General features: G+C 41.3%; 2 protein-coding genes across 2 annotated transcripts; both read right to left on the bottom strand.

Annotated features, from left to right (window-relative positions):
- Window positions 1–18737: 18737 nt before the first annotated feature.
- Window positions 18738–20231, bottom strand: LOC308287084 (hyaluronidase-1-like; the record flags this gene model as incomplete). The annotated part of the gene is made up of 3 exons (XM_080728205.1): window positions 18738–19064; window positions 19179–19268; window positions 19374–20231. The coding sequence occupies 3 exons, from the start codon at window positions 20229–20231 to the stop codon at window positions 18738–18740; spliced, it is 1275 nt and encodes a 424-aa protein (XP_080584331.1).
- A 3007-nt stretch (window positions 20232–23238) lies between these two features.
- Window positions 23239–25842, bottom strand: LOC308286506 (hyaluronidase-1-like). Its single transcript, XM_080727547.1, has 4 exons — window positions 25704–25842; window positions 24433–25328; window positions 24228–24317; window positions 23239–24115 (listed from the first exon to the last, which is right to left on the bottom strand). Exons 1-4 carry the CDS (start codon window positions 25705–25707, stop codon window positions 23789–23791), a joined length of 1317 nt encoding a protein of 438 aa, XP_080583673.1. The 5' UTR covers window positions 25708–25842; the 3' UTR covers window positions 23239–23788.
- Between the last annotated feature and the right edge of the window lie 356 nt (window positions 25843–26198).

Here is a 26198-nt window from a genome sequence, read left to right on the forward strand (position 1 = left end):
TAGGCTGCTAATGTTTACTGAGTGTCAGGCATAGAGTTATAATAAGTAGGACCAGAGCATCTTGCTGTGCAGCAGGGAGTGCAGAGAATGTAAAGAGAGGCAGGGGCTGACATTTCTAAAAAGGCATTTTGGTGGACAATTCTCTTGAATGGAGTCAAGCCCCCTTTGATGTCTGTGTGCACGTGCCTGCTGTGCAGCCTGCAGCGAAGCCGTGTCTCGTTAAGACAAGGGTGGAGGAGCGACAAAAAAAAAGTTTGATCCATAAGAAGATTTTGGGATGTTTATTTAATAATGATATGCTAAAAACATTTGGTCATGGCCTCATGGGCTTACAATTGCGTGATTATATTGTATATTTATTATTCGTATTATTATTTATATCGGGGCTTGGATCGGCGACGTTGTGTCGATATCCGATATAATTAATTAACATTAATTACCTTCATATCGGCGGCCGATACCGATCCAATATCGGTATCGGTGCACCTCTAATACAGTACAGAACATAGTGCAAGGCGTTCAGATAGCCTGGAGCCAGGACTTGGATGAGGACCTTTCAAATGCAATCGCGTGGCCCGGGCCCCATCTCGGCCGGTCCCAGACCCAGCCACCACATCAAAGCAGATAACTGCTGCTGCGCTAAAGGTTACGACTCACTGTGACATTTCTGTAGAGAGCAAGCAATCCCGCATTACTGAAAACTAATCCTGAATGTATATAAGAGAGTGTGTGTGTGTGTGTGTGTGTGTGTGTGTGTGTGTGTGTGTGTGTGTGTGTGTGTGTGTGTGTGTGTGTGTGTGTGTGTGTGTGTGTGTGTGACTCTGATAATGCATGCTTAGGTTCTGAAATAAAGGAACTAAGGAAGCAATTGACAGTCGATTAAGATAGTGAAATGGAGAGTATGAATAGCATTATGGAACATTCTGCCTTTTTTTAAGTTCAAACCATTGCATTTATATTATTATAGAAGAACATTAAGTGTCAGCAAATGACAATATATATATATATTTCTTTCCACTTCTGACCTTACTTTATAAATGGATTGAATTGGAATAGCTCATGATACTAACATCTACTATGCCCTTTTCCATTGCAGAGACAAGTTAATTATTTTCGCCTGGAGAAATATTTTGGGAAGGAGCTGTGAGTTCATTGTGACTGAATTTATCAATAAAATAATAAAATAAAACTCTAGAAGTATAAACATTCTTGAATTCACACAAATTAGATAGAGTTACACATGGGGCGGGCATCAAGTACATTTACTTAAGTACAATGTTGAGGTACTTTTACAGTTTCGAGTTTTCAATATTTTTACTTCTACTCCACTACATCTCAGAGGCAAATATTTCATTTTTACTCCACTACAATTATTTGAAAACTTTAGTTACTGGTTACTTTGTAAATTTGGATTATTATTACAAAACACACCAACCACTTCAGCCCTATAGATATTTTGTCCATTTGAAAATAGCAGATCTACTTGGAACATTCTGCACAATGAGTACTTTTACTTTTGGCACTTTAAGTACAGTTTGTGGCCAATACTTTTGTACTTTTACTACTAGGTACATTTCGAATTGCAGACTTAATACTACTATTTCTACTATTGCAGTATTGATACAGTAAGTAAAGTAAGTTAACATGTGAGTACTTTTTACAGCACTGCATGCATCTCGGAGTTGGTATAATATTGATATCATGACGTGAGACTAGAAATCATCTGGGATTTCGGTCATCACAATATAGTTAGCCTTCTTTATATAAGTAACTGCTTAACTGTTACTGTTCAAGCTTAACTAGTTCTCAGAGCCTAGGACAGAGTGAGTAGAAAGAAAATGTATCATAATATGATGGTACCCTTTCTGTCTATTCGCTCTGGGTCTCAGAGGAGGGATATGGACATTTCACAAACCTGCGTTTGGTCATTTCAAACAAAATTTGAAATATTATTATTCATTTATATTAGGAATGCAAGAATGATGGTGTATATTTCAACATGTTAACTGCCCAGGAAGAGATGGGCTGTAGTTTCCATTAGTCTGGAATCCCCATTGATAATGTCATTGGTAGACAGGTTTCTGAACTGTCCACAGAGACAGAGCAAGTAAATGGAAGACTTTAAAAAATAGCTGTTCAGCTGTTTTGTGAAATTATTTGAGAAAAAAAATCAGAAGAACCAACATCTTCATATTCCTATTCTGACAGTTTGCGTGCGTGTGCACATGCGTGCGCACGCGTGATTGTACATGCATCCCCTTTTTCACTCAAAACGGCACGCCACTGTTCAATGCGTCCGCACTGAAACATTTTCCAACAATGTTCACTCTGTCTGAATGCCGCTGACCCCATTATCTGTTTACTTACTTACTTAATTAATTAATATTCAGAGGCTGCTTAACGAGGGCAAACAGAGGCAGGCCGTGGGATCGGTGGCTGCCATCTTCTAGTGGCCAGTTGGCCATGACGGCTATCACGTAAACACATAGCTTAACAAGCCTAATAGACAGCGTCACGGACAACGTCCAGTCCACTGAATCAACAGCACCGCAGATATGAACAGAGATGGCGTACAATGACAGGGTGTCTACATCACAGACCTGCACACAGATTGGAATCTACAGTACGGACACGGACACGGACACGGACACACACACACACACACACACACACACACACACACACACACACACACACACACACACACACACACACACACACACACACACACACACACACACACACACACACACACACACACACACACACACACACACACACACACACACACACACACACACACACACACACACACACACACACACACAACAAGGCTCCAGTGGTGGGAGAATGAAGTACTCTGACTTAAGTAAAAGTAGCAATAATACCAGTATAAAAGAATACGTAAATTTCCACATTCAAAATGTTACGTGCAAAGGTATTAGCATCAAAACAACTAGCAAAAGTAAAAGTACCCATTATGCAGAATAGTAATTTTCATGATCATGTAATAGGCCTAGGCTATGTGATGCTATATGATGTTATACTGGACTACAATTATTGATCATTAACCACTTATGCCCTGTTATACTGTATACTATTGTATCGTGACCCACAAATGGGTTCCGATCCACTGTCTGGGAAACAGTGACTCTTAGGCTATAGGCTATAAACCAGTAAGACGCGAGAGGCGACCTCGCGCAGGACGGATTTCGCACAGGATGGAATTAAGTGTGATTTGAGTTGTGTTTGGTTGTTTAAGTTGGACAAAATGTGACGTCTGACATCATGACTTATGTCATAGACCACATGAGACTCACACAATATGTATGTCCATATATGGGCATTCCAAGCTATGGGCTTAATATTGATGACATCAGGGATTTCCATATATGGGCATAAAAAGGACACAGACGGAATTCTTTGCAAGTGTAACCCGTGTTGTGGCAACCACACTGGTTAGACTGGTTGAATCTGTCCTACTAGTGGTGTCTTTATGCATACCCTTCCTCTGAGCTGGTCGAGTGTCAGAATGAGTCAGCCATAGCCATAAATGGAGATCCGGGTGATGTAGAGTTGATGATGTCAGTGTTGGTCAGCTCCATATATGGAGATCTATGTGATGATCCAGTCAGCTCCATATATGGAGATCTATGTGTTATTCCAACTTGGAAGGTAATTGATGACATCAGGGATCTCCATACTGTATATGGAGATAGACGAAAATAGACAATCTACAAGCTCACAATACGTCGCATCACGACCTGTTGTGAGTTTGTATCTCTGCTATTTTCAAATATTTTGTACTTTTACTTTTGGTATTAAGTACATTTTGATGTTAATACTTTCATACTTTTACTCATGTACATTTTGAATTCCGTAGGCCTACCTTTACTTGTAACAGAGTATTTATATATTGCAGTATTGATACCTTTACTTAAATAAAACATGCGAGTACTATTTCCTCCACTGGCTACCTCAGAATTGTACTTAAGTAGCCTACAGTACTTGAGTAACTTTCCACCACTGCAAGGCTCCATCTCGTGTGACTCGTGTCCAATCAGCATTTAACGTGCTGCGGTGGCCGGTGTGTCCCTCCCTCTGATCTTTTATGCCCACAGCAGACACACTAGAGCCTCTGCTCTCTCATAACAAAAGCAGGCTTTTTTTCTCCCTCAGAGATCCACTTCATTACCCACACTAATGTGGAGCAAAATGTTTATTCAAATGAGCGCGAGTCTTGAGATCAAATCCACTAAAGCGAATGAGAAGAGCGAAGAGGGAAAAAATGCTGAAAAAGGATTATCTGCTTTCAAAAAGAAATCATATTTGAATTAATTACAAAATGAAGGGCACGGGGGGTTAAAAGAATGCTTATTTTCTGTCTATTTCCTCATTTATTTGCTTGTGCGTTTGTTTATTGAGAGAGTATTGGTTTATTCATCAGCCCGGTTAGTGGCATTAGTATGTGTGGGTGGAAAACAGAGAATAATTACATTTTATCAGGATCAACTTGACAATGAGAGCCTTTGTGAGTAATTGATTGGCCGTTGCTTGGAGGGGGACGGTACATTGTGAACATTTGATTGGCTGCTACTTGAGGAAAGGCTTTCTATAAGCGATTGATTGGGTGGTGTCATTTTCCACCCGAATGACTGGCAGCAGGAACTGATATTGTGCGACTTTGGCACGAGTGTAGATGTGTGAGAGAGAGGAGGGAGGGGGTCAAGTATATGAAGGTCAGGTGTCGTACACAGAAAATAACCGATCCATAAGGGTGCTCGGGTGGCGAAGTAGTTAAGTATCTGCCCACCACGCGGAGTCTGGGGGTTTGAATCCACCACAGTGTTTTCTGCATTGTCGAGCGTCTACATACGAACACAATTGGCCCGCGTTCTGGAGGTGGGCTGGGGCACAACTTGACAGCAGGAGTGTTTGGCAGGAGGAGTAAGAGGCTCTAGTCTACTGACTAGAGCAGTGTTGTCAAACATACGGCCCGCGGGCCATGTTTCAATCCGGCCCCAGGCTTGTAGAGCATACATTTCTGAGCATTTAGGAAATGTAAGTCTCTAACCCATTCCTGTCAAGAGTTAAGATTTGTTTAAGAATTAACCAACTAATACTCACTGCAGTAGCCATTTGTAGCCATTTATAAATTATAGCAGGGACTGTATCAGGAATTGATGAATAATTAATTATCAAATGGTTTATTCTTATTGGCACTTAAACAAATAGCATCTCGTACCAAATTGCATGTAGGCTGCAGCTGTGATACCAATAATGAAAGTAGTTATTTTACTTAAAGTTGTACCATGTAACTTTTTTTATAAAACAAATCTTAAAATTGTCCTAACTGTTAAATCGCTAAAGTTTTAGAACACCCACTCCGTTATTTTCAGCTTCTGAAGCCTTCTCTTTATATGTTTTCTTCTTAGCAGTGACAGGGGCGGGATTTCGCGCCAAAATGACGTAATCTGCATCATCTGTATACGTTGTGTATACGTTGCCCAATCACATCGCCGATCATGCACACATGGTACACTACCGGCCAATCACAGCTTATCTGCTCTGGTCTCCAGGAAGCGCCTCCGCTTGGCTACAGTGTTTACCATGGTGAAGGATTTTAACCTCTTAATCCACAAATCCTGGCCAGAAAATTACGTTCTACCATGCGTTCTACCCCTCCGCGGATTACTATCGGTCGCGGTGGTTTGCCGCGCCGCTCCGGTGGTCCGCGGCGGTGGTCCGCGACGACTCCGTACGAAAAACGGCCGAAAAAAGCAATACCGCTACTGACCACTAGTTGAGCAACTTACACAGTATAGCTTTAATAATGAACACAATTTATAAAATGATATACTGCTATACTGCTAGCTATAGCAGTGACTGAGACAACAGGAAGAAAAACAGAGCGAATATGTGCGCTAGTGTGCATGCCATCCGATCCGCGACTGGTTGCACCGTTGCGGCCCTCATCAAGTCACCTTTCGTCCAATGCAGCCCTCACCCCAAAATGAGTTTGCAATCACTGGACTAGAGCTTTTGTCCTACTCCTCCTGCCATGGACCTCTACGCGGGCCGACAAATGCCCGCGGGCCGCCACTTTGACACCTCTGCTCTAGTCTATACGTCCTCCCGGTGGGGGCTCCTTACTGGCAGGTGAGCCGGTAGGATACAACAGCAGTGACAATAAACAGAAATGTGTGTGGGGAGGAATCAATTGGCATAGGGACTAAAATGGGGAGGAAAAAGGGGTAAAAAGAAAAAACAAATTAAAGAAAAGAAAACATAATAAATAGCTGATCTATAAGCTCACAATGCTACGCATCCACGACAGCTAAGGGCCGATGCATACACCACTTTTAGAGCCGAGTTCATTTTGGTTCGGGGAGTCACAACATCTCGGCAGCAGCGAACAGCCAACTTTATGGTGGTACCCGCCCCCGAACCTCTGAATGACGTCATATTGTAGTTTGGACAGAGACGAAAGTGGAGTACCGGTATGCATCGGCCCTTATACTTATAGATCGGATATTTTCTGCCCGCGCTGCTGTCCTATGACATAGCATAAAATAGGCATCAGTCACATGTGACTGTGCATCAGGGTGGAGAGTGGAGACCAATCCACCATAAACCCCTCTCCTAACCCCCTCCACACACACTTACGCGCACAGTGTGCGTATACTCTCTCATGCCAGTGATTGTCCGTTTCACATCACATCCCTAAAATTGTACACCAAAATGGCATTCATTTCATGATGGAAGAAATGGGATATGGTCATAACAGCTGTAAAGCCATTAGAGTTGATATGACACGTAGCACTGTGAGATGTGGTCTTTCTACTACAGTACCACTCACACAGTCACAGTCTGCCGGCTGAGAAATGAGCGCAATCACAGTTCCATCTCCAGATAGGACACCATGACTCAACCCTTCTCTCTCTCCTTTTCACTTATACTTGTCACAGCCACTTTGCTCATATACACAGTCAAATCCTCCATGTTCATTTAAAGTCGCAGTCCAGGGGTCGTCAAAATGTTTCAGGCCAAGGACCCTTTAGCTGAAGGAGAGACGAGGCAGGGACCCCTATTGTATCCACCTGTTTCCGTGGGAATTTACTGTAGAATTATGTGTGGGACACATCCGGTAAGCGTGTAGACAACAGCTGAGGACAGCCGACATACAAGCTCACCATTTAGCTCGCCATATTAAGCTGATTGTCTAATCGTTGTCTGTTGAGAGATTGGAGACTAGCTTGGAAGTAGTCCACAGGTTTTTGTTTTAACCCATTAAGACCTGAGGCGATTCTACAAATGTCATCTAGATCAGTAGTTATCAAACTTTTTGTGCAAAGGAGGATCCCCGAAATGATATGATGGGGGCCTCAGACCCCCATCTGACACAGATCAGGTCATCTAGGTCTGGATTGTTTGGTTCTTGTTTTAAGAAGAAGAAGAAGAAGAAGAAGGGGGATGGGCAAGGGGGAGATCAATCAAAAAAATAATTATCTATATATTTACACATAGGAAATGAGATAAGATATAAAGGTGCGTGAGCATAGCAGCAGATGTATACTGTACATAATATACTTAAGGGTGTTAGTTAAGGTGCATCGTGCTAGAGAAATACACAAAAAGAGACAAGAGTCAGTGCATTGTACATGGGATTATAAAGGTGCGAAATGTCAGCATGTGTCGATAGCGTAATCCAAATAAGGTAGACTGACACTGGTATAATCCACAAGTGGGTCCATGAGGAAATAAGAAGAGACAGGGACTAGCTGAAGAAAAGGAGAATGGCCAAGTGCAGAACCAACTTGACCCTCACCCAGGAAGAACTGAGAACCCTGAGAAGCAAAGATACTCTGGACAATGGAGGAGAACAAAAGGATGCTTTAGTTAAGCAGAATGAGAAAATGACTTAACCAAGGAAGAACTAAGAACTAAATATGCTTGTCTAAGAATGTTAAGTAACTATGACAGTTCCTTCAAGTAACGTTACTTGACATAGTGACTGTAACATTACCCAATTACTCAAGTGATACCATTGCCTCCAACAATGCGTATCCTGTAAAGTAATGCTGTAATGTGTAATACTAGCTTTTAGTCTGATGTCCAGATCAATTTTGCCATTTTTTATCGTAGTCCTGGTTGCATGAGAAGGATCCTCAATGAACAAGCTTAATCCGTGAACACCTTGATGGCAGATAAACACAGATTATTGAAACGAGACCTACGGGTGCCTTAGATCTCTATGAAACCTGATCAGAGACTTGACTCTTCTTGAAGGACACAGACACAGAGAGCGTGACAAACTGCTTATTAAACAGAGAGCGAGCGAGACGGACGCTCTGTGGAGCGAGCAGCGGGGGGAGGGGGGAGGCGTGACCACGGAGGGGTGACAGAGCGAGACGCCACGATGAAGAAATGTGGAGATGAGAGGATAGAGAGAGAGAGATGGAGAGGCGGCTGGCACTGACAGGGGTGAGAGGAAGGCGGAGAAGGGGGGCACTTGCTTTGGGAGTAACCCTTTATTTCCAACTAGCCAGATAAAAAGATCATGCTTTTTTAATCACATTCAACCTGGCATCTGTATTTTTGGGTATGTCATTTAAGGTAATGGTCTAGACACAGATATGCTTAATTTATAGTCTGTTTGTTGTATGCACTGTATTGTGCAGTGAGAATAGCTGATCTACAAGCTCACACCGCGCCGCAATGTGTCTCTGTGACCCGCTATTTTCGTGTAAGCGTTAAGGTACAGTAAATGGTGCATTTATGTAACGACTTTTATCCAAAGTGCTTTACAGTGTGCATTACATTCACCCATTCACACACCGATGGCGGAGGAAACCATGTGAGGAACCAAATCTGATCTGTGTCTTGCTCAGGAACACATTGACACTAACCCAGTGGGAGCCAGAGATCGAAACAAGCGGCCGCTCTTAACACCTGACTCTGAGCCACTGCTACCCTGTTACCCCATGAAGACCTGAGGCCGATTCTACAAATGCCTTCTAAATCAGTAGTTCTCGCACTTTCCAAGATCTTTAATTTATTTTTATTTTTTTCACAAATAGCAGCTGTACAATCTCGCAGTGTGGTAGCCTGGAATCAGACGAATCCACTGGTGCAAAACAAAAATGCCCTTGGCAGATTTGGGTCTGGCCCCGCCCAATTGTGAATCCATTTCCTCACCTCAAAGAGTTGGGTGACTAATCAGGGCCCAGTATTGGTCTGGTCTAATCAATTGTGTCGAGCAATTTCTTTTACCTCTTGGAAAAAACCTTCCATATATAAGTACCAGACTCATATGCACGTAGTGATATAGTCTGGCTACGCGAGGCTAGTGAAGTGACACATAACAGTACATTGAAAGTCAACAGTTTGTCTGAGGTATAGTAACCTCGCCTCACCAGGATTTCTGGGGGAAAGCCTGGTGCTCGTTCACAACCGGTTACAACCCCGAAAAGTTAATTGATCCCAGACTAGAGGTATAGTGGTCCAAATGTTTAGAAAACAGACCAGTTTAAACTTGACACATTTTCCTCTTCCTAGACCTCGTTGGTGGAAGTGCGTTGCTAGGCAACAGCTTGGGTCCAAGTGCATTTCCTGAGCCCTCTAGGGGACCAAGTACAGACAGACCCCTGGGGGACCCCATAGTACTATCTAGGGTTTAAGCGGTATACTCATTTCAGAGACACATCTAGCATGTTGTATAAATAGATATAGATAGACTGACTTTCTCAATCCCACAGGGGAAATGCAGTCAGTCAATGGCAGTTAGGCCCACAGCAGTAAAGAAGGAGATGCAGAATAGATACAGAAAAGGAGATACAGCTATGGGTAGCAAAAGAAAGTACCGATAGTATTGATAAAAAATACAAAGAAGGGTCAGCAGCAGGTAGCACTAGACTAGAGTACTAGGACAGAAGTACCAGACACCAGGTTGTACTGCAGAAATGAAACAACAACTGGCCTGGCCATCTGCACTTAGACTAAACCTTACTGTAGTACATTAATAGTATTCTATGTAGCCTACAGTATTAAAAATAAAAATTGGTATTAGCAACAGTCTAATTAATCCCCAAGTAGTCCATGAGCAAAAACACCACAATGATGAGACATTAACATGCAGTCCTTTGTTGTGTTCAATATTTGAATGATCATCTAACAGTGTGAGGGTGGGGTGTATATGTTATGGCATAATGCAGTGTTTCCCGAACTTTTTGGCTCAAGACCCAAAGAAGAAACGAGACGTTTACCCGGGAGATCGTGAGCTTGTAGATTGTATATTTTCACTACTTCTTAAACATTTGTTTCCTAATTTATGGAATTTCTTAGATTTTTATTTTATTTATTCATGAAATTACTTGTTACATTTTTTGAAAATGTTTTGAAATAATCATGAAAAACTAAATAGTAGGAAACCAAAAGTTAAGTGATCCATAAAAATGGGTCCCGACCCAGTGTTTGGGAACCACAGGCCTAATGCATCAAATTAGGGACCCTCCTTGAAATTTAAAAGGTTGAGATATCATTCATATACAATACTGAACCTCCAATCTACACTGTAAAATCCTCGGATCCTCCAGTGTAGCCTACAAATGGAACCTGAAGGACCCCACGACCACTGGTAGTCACTGCACCCTATGTTGAGAACCAGTTCAGTAGACTTTGAATCTCAGGGACGTGCAGAGAATGTTAGAGAGGCAGGGGCTGAAATTTCAAAAAGGGCCTTTTGGTAAAAAATACTGTATCGAAAATAGCAGACCTCCAAGCTCACAACACGTCACGCTGCGACGCGTTGTGGAGGTCGGCTATTTTCGGTGCATGATACCGCAATGAACCGCAATCAATTTCTTTCACCATAGTAAAAACTATTAACTATACTAAACTAAATTATTTGGTCTGGAGAGGGCACTTTTTACAGACGGATAAAAGGGCAGGGGCTCAAGCCCCCTTTGATGTCTGTGTGTACATGTGACTGTTGAATCTGAAATCTGGCTTTTGAGAAGAAGAAAAAAGAAGAAGAAAAAATAAAATCCTATCTGTTCCTCATTTCCTCACACATTCCAGCCACTGCAGCCAGTAGTGATAAAGAAGGAAGTGGGAAACAGCAGACCTTCTGGGAGTCTGTCTTCCACTTCCACTCGTCCTCGGGGGAAAGACAAGGGAAATTACTATCAGCTACACCGCTATGGAGAAGCAGCAGCTATCAGATAAGAAAGTGTTGTACACGCCAACGGTAAATCAATCAAGGTCATCAAGGTCACTCTCTGTTCTTGTTCTCTCTTGGCATGTGAATGTTGACTTTTGTCTTAGCTGGGGTAAACTCTATTATCTAATGCAATTCAGCTGAGGCAAAAACATGGGCAGCAAAATTGTCTTTGCATTTTTCCAGACATGTGTGTGTAACACATTACACACACACCCTATGCTATGCCAAAAGCTTTTTGAGTAGGCCTAACTTCATCCTGTATGGCTTTTTCTCAAGTGACCTTGCAGTGGTTTGCTATTCCACACTGCCACCTAGTGGTCACAAACACCCATAACTAGAAAGGGGCTCGTTGTCTGTTTGGTGCGTGTGATGATGCTGCGTGCAAGTGTTTGAAAACAAAGGGCCAGGCACAAGGCGGATAGGATAATAATGTTGGTAAAGGATACTTATCATTATAAGAGGATACTTATATCATGGATGTCAATTATGCGTGTATGCTACCTGGTCAGACTGGGAACACGTTGACATGAATGTAAATTGTAAAATGACAGCTCATGTCTCAAACGAGTACAAAACACAAATTAGCCTAATAGCCATTAACTTATTATAGGCCTACTTATCCTGGCAGCAGTGGTAGAAAAAGTAGGTCTACTCACATTCTTTACTCAAGTAAAAGTATCAATAGGCCAAGGCCTACTGCAATGTAGAAGTATTGAAATTTTACTTGAGAAAGTAAAGTACAAATACCTCAAAATTGTACTCAAGTACAGTAGGCCTACTTAAGTAAGTAAATGTACTTAATTACTTAAAGTAATACTTAAAGTAACTAAATTACTTTACACCACTGTAGGCCTAAATTAAGTAACCTAGGGCTAGGCTACGTTACAGGCCTGGCAGTGCACTTGTGAATTATGTGCAATGATGACGCACATAGGCCTACCTTTTTTTGTTGCTGGCTTCTTCTGTGTTGTCGACGATGGTTCCTCCTTTGCAATTTACTAGTGTATTCTTGTTATAGGCAATTTAGAGTCTTTCTTACTATTGTGTTTCTTAATAGGCCTAGGCCTATTGTTAATTTAATCATTGAGAGGCTGTAGCCTACGATTTTTTGCGGTGAACCGTGACATCTCTGTCCAAACAAAACAAAACATCCCGGTTTGGCCTACGCTGTGTCTACTAGGCTACCATTGGTGTGCACCAGAGCCCTAGAATGGAGAGTTAGGCCAACTACGTTCACTTCATGGGGCGAGTCCAATGGCGGCTCGGGAGGAGCTTCTATAGTGACAAATATCTAACCGGAAGTCTGCTAAATGAATGAGAGCAGCAGCTCAAAACATTATTTCCTAACGACTTTGCCCTTTATAAAAATAATCGATTCAGACAAATGAAAGAAAAAATATCACAGGTTATTTCCTGATATCTTATTCGAATTTTATTAACCATGTTATTTTACATCGTTTTTTGGCAATAGTACCAAGTAAATATTACAGAGACTTTAGTTGTCACTGTAAAATACTTTAAAACCGTTCTAATGTTGTATATTTACCTAAAAATGCCGATATTCACGACGCTGCATCACTTTAGAGCTGAAATGGGTGACGTAACGAGTTCATTTTCGGACCCCTCGGTGACACCACTCTCTGATTATACTGCTCTGGTGTGCACGTTGATTGAGTGAGTGACGTCATAGACAAGAAATTCAAAAAGAAAAGTGGCATCGTCTACTAGCCAATACGCAAAAAGGATATAGAAACTCAAAAAGAAAAAGAAAAAAAAATCTAACAATCATTTTAGGCTACACTTTTCAGCCCATACAGTTTCTTTTTAAATAGCAAAAAGGAGTTCAGTAACAAACATAGGCCTATCTCAAGGACCCCCAAATTGAAATTTGGCTGCAAACCCCCATTTGAAAATATTTGGTGCCAAGCACCCCCATATCAGATTTATATTTTATTTTTAATAGAGCGTCGCAGCGGAAGTGGATTCCTGGGGTCACTTAATATTCCCCATTCATTTTCGCCATAGACTTTTACAAATATATTTATAACAATTATGTTAAGCCTCGAACCAAGCCATCCAGGATGGAGGTGAATCATGACCATATAACCTTTGATCCTATGTGAAAACATATTTTAATATTACATTATTTGATATACTACATTTAATAACTACCCTTTGTTTAGCGATTTTCAAAATGTTCTTTTCATAGAAAAAAAGGTTATATGGTCATGATTCACCTCCATCCTGGAATCTGGATGGCTTGGTTCGAGGCTTAACATAATTGTTATAAATATTTTTGTAAAAGTCTATGGCGAAAATGAATGGGGAATATTAAGTGACCCCAGGAATCCACTTCCGCTGCGATGCTCTATTGACGATCTACAAGCTCAAGACACAAGCTTGAGCTTGTAGATCAGCTATTTTCAACAGCCACTGATAGGGTTGAAGTGGTTAAACAGATTTTGATATCTGATTTAGCTATATTAACCAACTAATTTAAAACAGAAAAAATAGGAGTGCAGTGACTAATTTCACTGATGTTTAAACAATGTTTAAATGACTTAGTCAAATAAGAAAGCACACACTGTAGGCTGTAGGCCTAGTCTAAAATGAAGGAAGAAACAATCAAAACGTCCAAAAGAGGGCCAAACCTGCACAAAGCTGGACAAAAGGATTGAGAGCCTACAGTATATTGTCTAATCCTTTTTGGATTTCTGAACAATATCCAATCCCTCACAGAAAATGAAATTTGTTCTTCAGCAATCAGCCTAGCCTACAACGAGTAAACTATGCACAAATGACTTGCAAGATGACTTTGCCAAGGGAATAGTCCATTTAAAATAATTCATTAAAAAGGAGCGAAAACTATTTGTTTTTTTGTTTTGTTTTTTTTACTCTCATTGATCAAAAACTAAATGAGATCCACCATGGAACAAACCAGAGAGAGTCATCTGATTTGCATGTCTTTAGAAAGTGACTTGTTATGGGAAATGGAATAGCAGACCTCTCAGCTCAAAAAGCAATAAAAAAGAGGTCCTGTGAGTATCCCAAGCTATAATAAAGCTGTCACCAACTGAATGTTGGTGAAGGCCTAATGCTGATGCAACATGCAATAAAGTGATACAGCCCTGAGCACACTAGGAGCACATTCCAACAACATAACTTCCAGGCAGTGATGGACTGACCATCAGAAGCATGGTGAAGATCTAGTTGTTTACTGACTGTGTATAGTGTTTGAAAGAGATGAGTCATAGTTATTAAGGCTGATTGCCAGAGAGTGAGTGTCTGTCTGTACTAGATATTATCGCCCGATTTATACCTAGTTGTGCGCTGATCCACAAGCTCATAATGCGTCACTTTGTGGGCTTGTAGGTAAGCTACTTTCGGTGCGAGACACGATTTGAAACCAAGTATAAATCAGGCTACAGGCCTGAGAGGGAGACAGAGGAAAAGTCGATTGAAATATGAAGTACATTGGTGATTGATTGTACTTAACTTGTCCATTTGTTTTTCTGGAAGGCAGTGGAGGCCAGGATCAGCATAGAGATCATCAACCACCAGGAGAAAATCTACAACAAGAAATTAAACTATACGCAAGTAGAATTGTGGACAATTTGATGATCATTCATGTAACGCTCTAGCACACTTGTTGTCAAAGTTGGGCTCCGGTGACCCCCAGGGTTCACTTCATGGAGTTCCACATTCAATTCCATTTCATTCTGATAACATAATAGAAAACATATTTATGTCTTTGTATTTATTTTATTTCATCGCTGTCGGGCAAAACATTGTATCCAAATCTGTTACTTTAAAAATAAATCAGTCACAAGCTCTTGTTAATGCTTTTCTTTGGTTAAATGTTTATAAAACCTGCACAGACACACTTTTGAGCGGTGGTCACACCGTCTCCATAGCGTGGCCGTGTGTGTAGGTATGTATGTTTGTTTGTTTGTTTGTTTGTTTGTATGTATGTATGTATGTGGGTGGGTCTGTATGTAGCCTCAAGCCTGTGTAGTTCCTTTTATGACCACACATGTTAAGGGAGGGGCGCTGTTCTCAGGCCAGGCCAGGCCAGGCACACACACGCGCGCGCGCACACACACACACACACACACACACACACAGGGGGGGGGGGGGTTGGTGGGTAAACCACCGCTCAGTTCACACGGGTGTGATTTTTTCATTTTAAGTGGCTATTTTTGATACTTTTGTGCGTTGCTGTTAGTATGACGGAGTACAGTAGGGCACTAATTGATGACAAAACATGAAAAGTTGAAATAATGGAGATATGAGGTTTCTGCCAGACAGCATTGATGATTTGTTTGTTTGTTTAACAATAGAATATGGAATAGTTTCATGGTTTCTACATGTGATCACTATACTGTATAGGCATTGGACTTTCAAGTGCCAACTGGCAAAATGATAAGAGAAATAATCCCACTAAACCATGTGAAATGCCCTTACTTGGTGGAGAGCAAATGTAAGCTCATGCAAGCACCGTTCAACTAACACTTTTTATTTGTTCTACTTGACAAAACCGCCATACCCTGACCAGGCCCTGTCATTTGTCCCAAAGTGTCACTGCAGTGGTCCCTTTGCTGAAGGACCCGAAGCATTTTATAAATGAACTGAATAAGACAAGTCTGGACAGAGGTCTTCTCCATTGCCAAAAGTCTCTCTAACTATCATCAGCTGGTTAGTGATGCATTTTCTTCTTCTGAATGAAGACTGATGTTCTGACATGAGCTCTAAGTGCACTGTCTTATTCTATCTTTCTCTTTCTCTTCTTTTCTTTTTCTCTCAAGAAGAAGGTGTGCAAATGAAGAAAAATTAAGAAGAGGCAAACCAACGAAGGTCAGAATAAATTAGTGGCCTACATCAATTTCCTTAAGACAGTGAATGAGAAGGACTGTGTAAAAGTAGCTCCCTATCAGAGGCCCTGTATCCATGTTTTTACTTTGTGAGATGAAATGGTGGACAAAACACATGAATGTTCTGTATGTCTGTGCTGGATATTATACGTTGTATGTATCTGTAGCCTATATGTTCTTGCTAGATCTTTGTTCAAGGAATTTAGTTGTTTTATCTATTTATTGTATACTACTACCCTATAAAATGAAGAAAATTGTCTATCCTATAACAGGGAAGAAAATAGGATGAGAGACATGTAAAGATTGTCATTTATTTATTAAAGAAGGCCTACCCTTATTGGGTCTTGCTTACATAGGAAAGACTACGAGAACTCTTAAGACCAGGATAGTGGAACACAGAAGCAACATATACAGTAGGTCTACACACTAAGGATCAAATCATGCAGCAGTGGTCTTACACTTTACCGAAGCATAGTGCCTCTTCTTTGAGGTACATAGGTAGTATATATGGATAAAGAAAATCTAAAAAGAATTCTACAAATTTCTAAACAGTTTCTAAAATTGCTTAATAGGTTGCTGTGGTTTGCAACACTTCCACACTACCACCTAGTGGCCACAGTCACACAAACACTGAGTGAGGTTTACTCAAACTGAAACAAATCGTTATTTGTTTTTATACATAAAACTTGACAACAGTAAGAATGTGTGTGTGTGTGTGTGTGTGTGTGTGTGTGTGTGTGTGTGTGTGTGTGTGTGTGTGTGTGTGTGTGTGTGTGTGTGTGTGTGTGTGTGTGTGTAATAAATATAGTTTATTATTTGCTGATGGACTAATATGCACACAGTCACAAATAATTGAATTTTCACATAGTGAATAATTTCACACGTTTATACAATGACAATGAATTGTACAACGTGAACAATGGAAATTTACAAATATCGATTATTTATTTTGATTATCGTCTTCCCGTTACAATTGTTATTTAGAAATCCTAAACGGCAAACAGAAACAGTAATTTGTATTTAAATGTTCCCATGTTCAATGCAAAAAATATATAATTGTATCACTAATCACAATTATTTGAATCAAAATTGTCATGACAGTAAGTCCATTCATCGTATGCATATTGATTGAGAACTTTAATTATCCTTCAGAAAACAATTGGCAACGGCAGTTTAACACTGAGGAAGGCATCGAGTTGAAATGCATCCTGCGATTGCCTTTTGCCTGTTTACTTTTCTTTTTTTAGAATAATAAAAGAAGTACCTGAGGGACACAACTGGAGTACTGCCATCATTCTCTTATAAACAACAGTACTCTCAAATTAACTCAAATGAATACATGCTCTGGGTCTTCTGCAGTGGTGGAAAAAGTAGTCAACCCCAGTACTTGAGTAAAAGTAGGGATACTCCTTTTCAAATATTACTCAACTAGAGTGAAAGTTACTCATTTTGCTCTAGATTTTTTTTTCTTTTTTTTTTTTTTAAATCAATACATTCATCATGTGTTTATGTCTGGAGACCTCTGTCCAAATACATTTATTGCTGCATTAAATCAATAATAGTGAAAATGGCAGATCTACAAGGTCACACTATTTTCACTATATTTGAAATAGGGCTTAAGATCACGATCACACGATCACTTTTCAATGGGAATGTTTATTTGCAAAGCAAAAGGGCAACAAACCGGTCTGTTCCCATTGGAAAAATGTTGACAGAATCCGCCCTCATAGAATTAAACTTGTGACCGTGCCTCAAGTGGTAAATTCATTCAAATGTGCGTTTTCCCTTCCTAGAAATGTTGTGGATTCAAAATAACAAGGGTTGTCTTTGAAATGTAGTGGAGTGAAAGTCATTATCTTAAAAAAAAGGAAAAAAAAATAGAATGCTCTAGTAAAGTACAGATATACTGTAGTGTACAAAGGCAACAAAGCTTCCTTTCTGAAGTTGTGGGCCCCACTCCGAGATTGTTTTCCCACCAAAATCCCTCTGATGCTTCTAAAAGGTCAGTGCCCTATGAGCTTGAACCTTCCCCTTGGATAATTTGAAGAAGACCTGAAAATGCGAATGTGACTTCTCACGTTGTTGTCATGAGCTACGTGTATATGGAGTGTGGTGGAATGTGTCTTATATATATTTTATTATTGTATTGAACTATACTGGTGGTGTTGATGAAAAATTAAATAATAATAATAATAATAAAACAAAGAATATATATATATATATATATATATATATAATTATTTTATTTATTTTTATCTTGTTTGTTTTGTACAGACATTTCAAAAATGTAAGGTACTCAAATAAATGTACTTTGTTAATGTCCACCACTGTCATTCTGAAAACACCACCATGCAGCATTCTCCCATACAAATAAGTGGAAAGCACTATAACTCAGTACTTTGGGTCCTCTGACAGGTTTCTTGTGGGATGTGGACACAGGAGACTACGGCAAGGATCATAAATCAAGCTAAACTCATTCATGCAGATAAATAGCGCTGGGGGCCAGTTGTCCCTGACGCAGTGTTCTCCACACTGAACAACATTTTAATAATGCATCTTTGACCAACACTGTGTTTGGATTGTTCTAAAAGATCTTTTTTTTTCTTTGAATAAAGCATTCACTAACGTCCCTCGAGAATAGCACGTCATCCCTGCATTGGTCTCGAGCAGCTCTTACCCACCCAGCCAGCGTAGCACTTGCACTGAAACTGGGACTTCATGTCCAGGAGCTGACGTGGGCTCATCTGTCCAAGCACCCTGTAATTATTCCCTCCTTCTGGTTTCTTCTCAGCTACCACTTCAAACGTTGTCGGGTCAAGGTGGAGGTAGGCCTGGGACTTAGGGTCAATCCTCTGGCATCTCCCCCTAGAAGAGCACATCGACTGGCTGCAAAATGTGGCTGCTGTGGTCACGTTTACCAAGTAATGGCCCAGGGTCTCATCGATGTAGTCTTTGACTGCAATGCAGGAAGCCTGCATGCAAGAGCAGACAATACACAATGAACAAACAATAATAAAAACAAACTATGTGTTTTTTATGAACATTACACACAAATGAGTTCAAGGAAACGGCTATCAACCCTTTACCTTAGATGCGGCATAGGTTTTGTCCCCCCAGAGTACTATACCAGCAGATCCTAAAGCAACACTCTCACCGATGGTATAGACCAAGTGCTCCTACAATAGACAGATAAAAGAGGTTGAGAGATAATTAACTCATAATTAACTCACTTTCAGGCAATATTCGTAGTTTGCACCTGAATACAAACAACGGCCACTTGCCTGAGGGAGGAAGTCTAATGAGTAGGTGTAGACGAAGCGAGAATACGGAAACACAGGGGTCACCAGTGAACCCACTCTCATGGCCTCCAGGATGCGGTGCTGAATAAAGAGGAGGACATCTCTGTCAAGACCACGCAGTTTCTGGCTGAGGTAGATGCTGGGGTACAGAGCAGTAGAGACGTTCCAAAGCCAGGACAGCTCATTGTTCCTCTCTATCTCTATAGGAGGACACTCGCCACTGTAGTCGACATTATCTTTTATGTAATTGTAGCAGCTGGGAAAGCCGTAGTAACCCCACAAGCCCTGGGGTCTGTTTGTCAGCCCCAGTCTCAGTGTCTCCACCATCCATTCCCTCGCAGCTTCCTCAAACTCCTTACGGGCAACCCCCTCTATTTGAGCAGGGGTCCAGTCTGGGTGACTGGACCTCACGAGTGCCTCGGATGCCTGTTGGTACACCCGCTTGCTGCCCCAGCTGTTTCTCTCCCATATTGGTCTCCAGCTTTCCCAGTCTATTACGCCCAGACCCTGAAAGTCTGGGTCGGGGATCTTGGTGAGCATTTCTTCATTCGCCACCCAGAGTTGCTCTTCTAGATTGGCATTCTGCGGCACGCCACCGTTAACAGCCGTACCTTGGGGGGAGTAGCTAGGATACATCCCAAAATTTCCAGAGTAAAATAGGGTTATGCTGTCACCCATGAAGCTTTGGTCCTGGTTCTGTACGATGCTGAACATCCCCAGGTCCAGGTCCACACCATAACGAGACTGGCAATGGGCTGAGGGGGCATTCCATATTGTTACGAATGGCTCTTCTGGGAAGGGTGACGATGGAGCATGCTGCAGTTCAACAACAACAGCCATCACGTTTAAACACAGCACTACCGCAAATGGACCTGCGTAAAGTGATAAATTCCATTTGAAATACACTTATGAGCAGACAACAATGGACAATACTTAGTTTGTAGACATGTACTCATGCAGGCTACTTTCTATTGGAATTCTGATCATGGAAATGTTCAATGTATTTATTTTGAAGTAATGATACATGGGAATTGAGTTTTAACTATAGAAAAGGTGCTCCTCAGAGCACTTTTGTGGGCCAGCAATGTTTGAAATTCACCATTCATGATGGAATATGGAAATATATATTTATGATCATGTGTCAGATTTGCATGAAATTTGGACAAAATCTGAAAGAGTAAATTTCTTTTTTTTAAGAAATGTTTTGCATATACTTTTAGTGCTCTGTGTGAATGGCCCTTAGACTGCTTGGACACAATCTGTAGTTGTACTGGGAAAGAATGCGTGTTATTACCAATAAATGTATGTTTTTAAATCGCAGCAGACAAAATTCAAGATTAAAGTTGCTGCATGAACTCAACTTACCCATTTTAACACTGTTGTGAAAGTGTCTCCCTGTGGCCTACAGTGGAGATGTAGGAATTGTGGATGCAATCAGCTGAAGGTACCAGCAGCATAAGCATATGGCGCACCGGAGAACAGCTTGATTAATGACGCAGTGGTCAGTTATCAGAATGTTAGTTCATTCAAGTTGAGCACCCATTTTTATACTCAAAGCCTATAAGCTTACATAATACAGGGGAGGAGAAAACAAGGGTAGTCAAGGTCATGGTGTGCGTACAGTACATGTAGTTCAGCATTTTGTTTTCTCTCAACTCTTTATCAAGAAATGGAAACAGAACAAGGTCACCTTCAGGTTACTCACTTGATTTCCTGTTATTCAGCAGACTTTGCTCATCATGTGTCCGAAATCATTCACTCCCTACTCGCTGTAGGCAGTTCAATGTCTGTACAGTATAGTGAACTCAGCAGCAAATTAAAAATACGGTAAAAAACATTTTGTACTCTACTCAGGAAGTTATTGCTCGCGTGCCAGATAAACATGGTAATTCTACTCTCAGCACAACACATGATGTACAGTAGTTTGCGCTAGTAGTCTGCGGACCCCTGTCTCTTAAAGGTATCATCGTTTGCCACACTTTCATCTTTTCCTTGCTTCTTATTCACTCCCTCCGATAATGAGGAAACGATGTGAGGACAGAGAAAACCAAGGAGTATATTGAGCAAGAATATATTGAGGTCACACAAAACATGGAGGCAAACTGGACTAGAATAATCACCAACTTTGAATTATTGGAATCTCTGTCAAATAATGGGTTCAGAAAATTAAAAGCCGGTATTTTACCGGTATATCTTTTTTTCCGTCTTGTTTCTTCTGCCCATTCTGCCCAGTAGGAAACAATTCCCTCAACTCAATACAATTAGTGTGCACATTGAAAAACAATAGATCAGAAAACAAAGCGTGATGTATCTTCTTTTATTTTCCTTAACCAATTATTTGACAGAGATCACATTCATACGCTTGTCCAGTTTGCCTTTTAGGCCTATAATGTCTACTCCATGCATCCTCAGAGGAATGGTCTAAGGAACAAATAAAAGACACAAGTGAGGGAAACAAGGATACTATAAGAGACAGGGGATCCATCAGTTGTACCCCTACTAATCATGATAGACTGTGGGATAAGATCGGATGAGTTCACTATATAGTGTGTAAATAATTATTATGCATTCACCACTACAAAATGGCATAATTCACCATATAGTGCACCACAGTAGCCTATACTGTATATTGAGTAGGGAGCACTCAAAAGGCACTCACCAGTGCCCAAGCACCTGCCCGACTGCCTTTATAGGAGAAAATGCCCTCTTTGTACATATTTTCTCTCTCTTTCACTTATCTCTTGCTGAACCACAGTTGCTCTCAGCCCTGCTCTCAATCAGCACAGAGGCTATACTAGGTTGTTTTGTATTTCGTTCCTGATAAGTATGCTTTTAGCAAGAAACAAGGGAACAGGTGGCATGCTCAACTCAAAAGTCTGAAGGCTGCTGCTGAGTGCTGACCCAAAAGGCACATACAGTAAATAGCAAATTAAGTCATCAGTACTTGCAGATAAGTATGTAACACCTTTCATAACTCAGAGCAGCAGAAGGAAACGGATGCCTTTCTGAGACATGTGGGTGCGACATCATGCATATCATGCCAATAAAGCTCCTTTGAATTGAATTGAATTTACTAGGTTCCCTTGACTGGCTTTTGAACAGGTTAACTTGTCAAAATTATTTGGGCTTATCTATTAATCATTATCATCCATACTTTTGCTTGATTGGGTTTAGTTTCTCTGATTTCCAAATTTGCAACTGCAACTCCAGTAATGACTAAAGGTTTTTATTCACTTCAGTTGAAATTATTACTTTCAAAGAATCAAAGTATTCTATTTAGCTTATTGTGTATCTCTGTGAGGGTGGGGTTTGTTTGATTACATTAGCACACCTCCCCTACCAACTCATCGCCCAATAGGAAGTGATTTTGGACACAGCCAATGTCTCACCTGACCTTCAGTGGTGTGAAAACCACACGGCTCACACATATCACGGCTCACACATATCAACAACAGGCCCCTCATATCTGGTGATATGCAGATATCAAATGCAAGGGTAAGCAAAGTTACATGCTCTAGCCGGCAAAAAACCTGAAGTGACCCGCTACACTTCACTAGTACACCAAGGTCACAAGATATTAGAATCAGAATTAGCTTTATTGTCACATCACAGGTTTACAGGTGTAAAGAAGTGAGTGAAATGATTTGATTCATGCTCGTGCCGTTGTAGTCTTCATGAGAAGAGAGAGGACATAGAGGATATTAATGTAGCACATTATAATATGATGATTAATACAACTCATCTGTAGATCAATCATAGAAAAATGATCAAATCTGCACACCAGGTCTGAGGAAGAGCCTCCCGGCTCGAAACTTTACCACGAATAAAAGTTCTGTAATGGGTGCATAATATAACTCATCTCTCACATCTACCAGAGATCCCTTTAATACAATCTGTGACAGTGTACTTAGTAAATGGACTTGAGTTGGCAGTTGACACTGTACTTGGTGCACTCTTTTTTCCCTCTACACCAAGTCTCTTGGAAAATAGCCAATCTACAATGTCACAAGATCTGTTATTTCTGGCGAATGTCCCCCCCAGAATAGGGATAAGTGGTTAAAGCAGATGACTGGGTGTGTTTGGGAAATGTCATCTGAACACAAGAGAAATCTCATGAACAGATTCACTTCGAAGGGGGAAGGAAGGCAGCAATGGAAGAGGACGTTCCTCAACCAACAAAAAGAGGACGAGGTCACGCCCTATAGGTCCTCTGAGGTAGTGTCTATGTCTTTAAAGTACATTTTAAAAGAGTACATTTATTTAAAAAAAAATCTTATCCCCCATAACCATAACAGGTTCTCATTGAACCTGATACCACATCACGTTCTAAAAAAACAAACATAATAATGTTTTTTTCTTAGTATAATTGTTCACTAGCCTCACTTGTGAAAAGCACGTCATCCCTGCTTTGGACTCGAGCAGCTCTCACCCATCCAGCCAGGGTAGCACTGGCATTTAAACTGGGAATTCATTCCCAGAACTTGACCTCTGCTCATCTGTCCAAGGACTCTGTAGTTGTTGCCTCCTTCCGGTTTCTTCTCAGCGATCACTTTCCAAGTAGTCGGGTCAAGATGGAGGTAAGCTCCAGACTTAGGGTCTCTCCTTTGACACCTCCCCTTAGACGAGCACATCGTCTGGCTGCAAAGAGTGGCTGCCGATGTCACATTTACCAGGTAATGGCCAAGGGTCTCATCAATGTAGGCCTTGACTGCATCGCAAGAAGCCTATGTAAAGAGTAGATAATACACAGTGGACAAGCCAAACAAAATGAATAATGTCCATTTCAATGCAAGTTATTAATATTTACAAGTGACCTCAAGAATAATCTCCCTTTACCTTAGATTTGGCATAGGTGTTGTCACCCCAGAGTACTATCCCTGCAGATCCTAAAGCAGCACTCTCACCGATGGTATATACCAAGTGCTCCTAAAATAAAAAGATAAAAGAGGTGGAGAGATTAATAATCTCTCTCACTCACTGTCATGGCAATCCAACATGACATAAATATGTTGCAAATGAAGTACAAACAACCACAACTTACCTGAGAGAGGAAGTCTAAAGAGTAGGTGTAGACGATACGAGAATACGGGAACACAGGCGAAGTTACGGGGGTCACCTGTGAAGCCACTCTCATGGCCTCCAGGATGCGGTGGTGCGTAAACAGGAGGACCTCTTTGCTGAACCCACGCAGGTCCAGGCTGAGGTAGATATCGGGGTACAGAGCAGAGGAGACGTTCCAAAGCCAGGACAGCTTGTTGTTCCTCTCTATCTCTATAGGAGGACACTCGCCAGTGTAGTTGACAGTTTTACTGTTGTAATTGTAGCAGCTGGGAAAGCCGTAGTAACCCCACAAGCCCTGGGGTCTGTTTGTCTGCCCCAGTCTCAGTGTCTCCACCATCCATTCCCTCACAGCTGCCTCAAACTCCTTACGGGCAACCGCCTCTATTTGAGCAGGACTCCAGTCTTTGTGCCTGGACCTCACCAGCGCCTTGGACGCATCCCAGTACACCTGCTTGCTGTCCCAATTTCTCTCCCATAATGGTCTCCAGCTTTCCCAGTCCACCACAGCCAGACCCTGAAAGTCCCGATCGGGGATATCGGCACGGATGTCATCAGTGGCCACGCGGAGGTGCCCATCTAGACTGGCGTTCTGTGGCACACCACCATTAACAGGCGTACCTTGGGAGTACCTGGGATACAGCCCCAATTTGTCGGAGTAAAAAATTGTTATGTTGTCACCCATGAAGCTTTGGTCCTGGTTCTGGACGATGCTGAACATCCCCAGGTCCAGATCCACGCCATAAAGAGAGTGGCAATGGGCCGTGGGGGCATTCCATACACTGAGGAAGGGCATCTGGGTGAAGAGTGATGATGGGGCATGCTGCAGCCCCATGACAAGTCCCATCACATTTAAACACACCACAACCTCAAATGGACCTGCACAAATGGACAACCAGCACAAACAGCATTTGAAGTGCAATCTATGAGCTGTGAAGAAAAAGGGAAGTATGCTATTTCCCTTTTTTATGTTATATTATGGGATTGATCACAAACAAACTAGGTAATTTCAAATAGTTTTTTTGTATTCATCCCTTAGTAGTCTATCCCTTAACAACTTTTTGTACCTTTAATTGGAAAATTGTCTGACATTTAAAATATGTATATTGAAGTAAGTAGCCTGATAATATAAGGGCATTCAGTTTTAAATCAGTGTGATGTTTTAGTTACGTGCTACTGCTACTTTCCCCTGAACGTCATTTCCCCCCCAGACTTCTCTAGGATTTACTTATTTCAGGATTGAGTTCAACTCACCCATAGCAGTAAGAGCAGATGACCTAGCTCAGCTCAGCTGTGACCGTGTAACTCTGTAACAACTGTACAGTGAACTGTCATCTGAACGTGAAGTACTTCATTGATAATATGCTGTGCGAGTCGAACCAGTCTCGTGATCACAACATTTTATTCGAAAGGGGAAGGGAGGAAGCAAAGGAAACCAATGCGGAGAGGAGTTCCCAAGACTAACCAAGAGGACGAGGCCGCCCTCTATAGGTACTTCCAGGTACTGCCTATTTTAAAGACGGGTCAGGCAGTTTATAAAAATGTTCAATACAGTGGTTCTCAAACTTTTTAATGTCAATAACCCCTAAATTAATGTGTATTTTGCCGCGGACCACCATCTGAAAAGATTTTGTGCCAAAGACCCCCATAGAAGATTTATGGTGTTAACATATAAAATATAAAGATATATAGGGCCCTGGGGGTCCCTGCACCCAACTCTGAGAAGTGAGAACACCTGTAATAGCCCCT

This window comes from Nannobrachium achirus (assembly GCF_963921795.1).
Source record: "Nannobrachium achirus genome assembly, chromosome: 6".
In the NCBI taxonomy this organism is placed as follows: Eukaryota; Metazoa; Chordata; class Actinopteri; order Myctophiformes; family Myctophidae; genus Nannobrachium; species Nannobrachium achirus.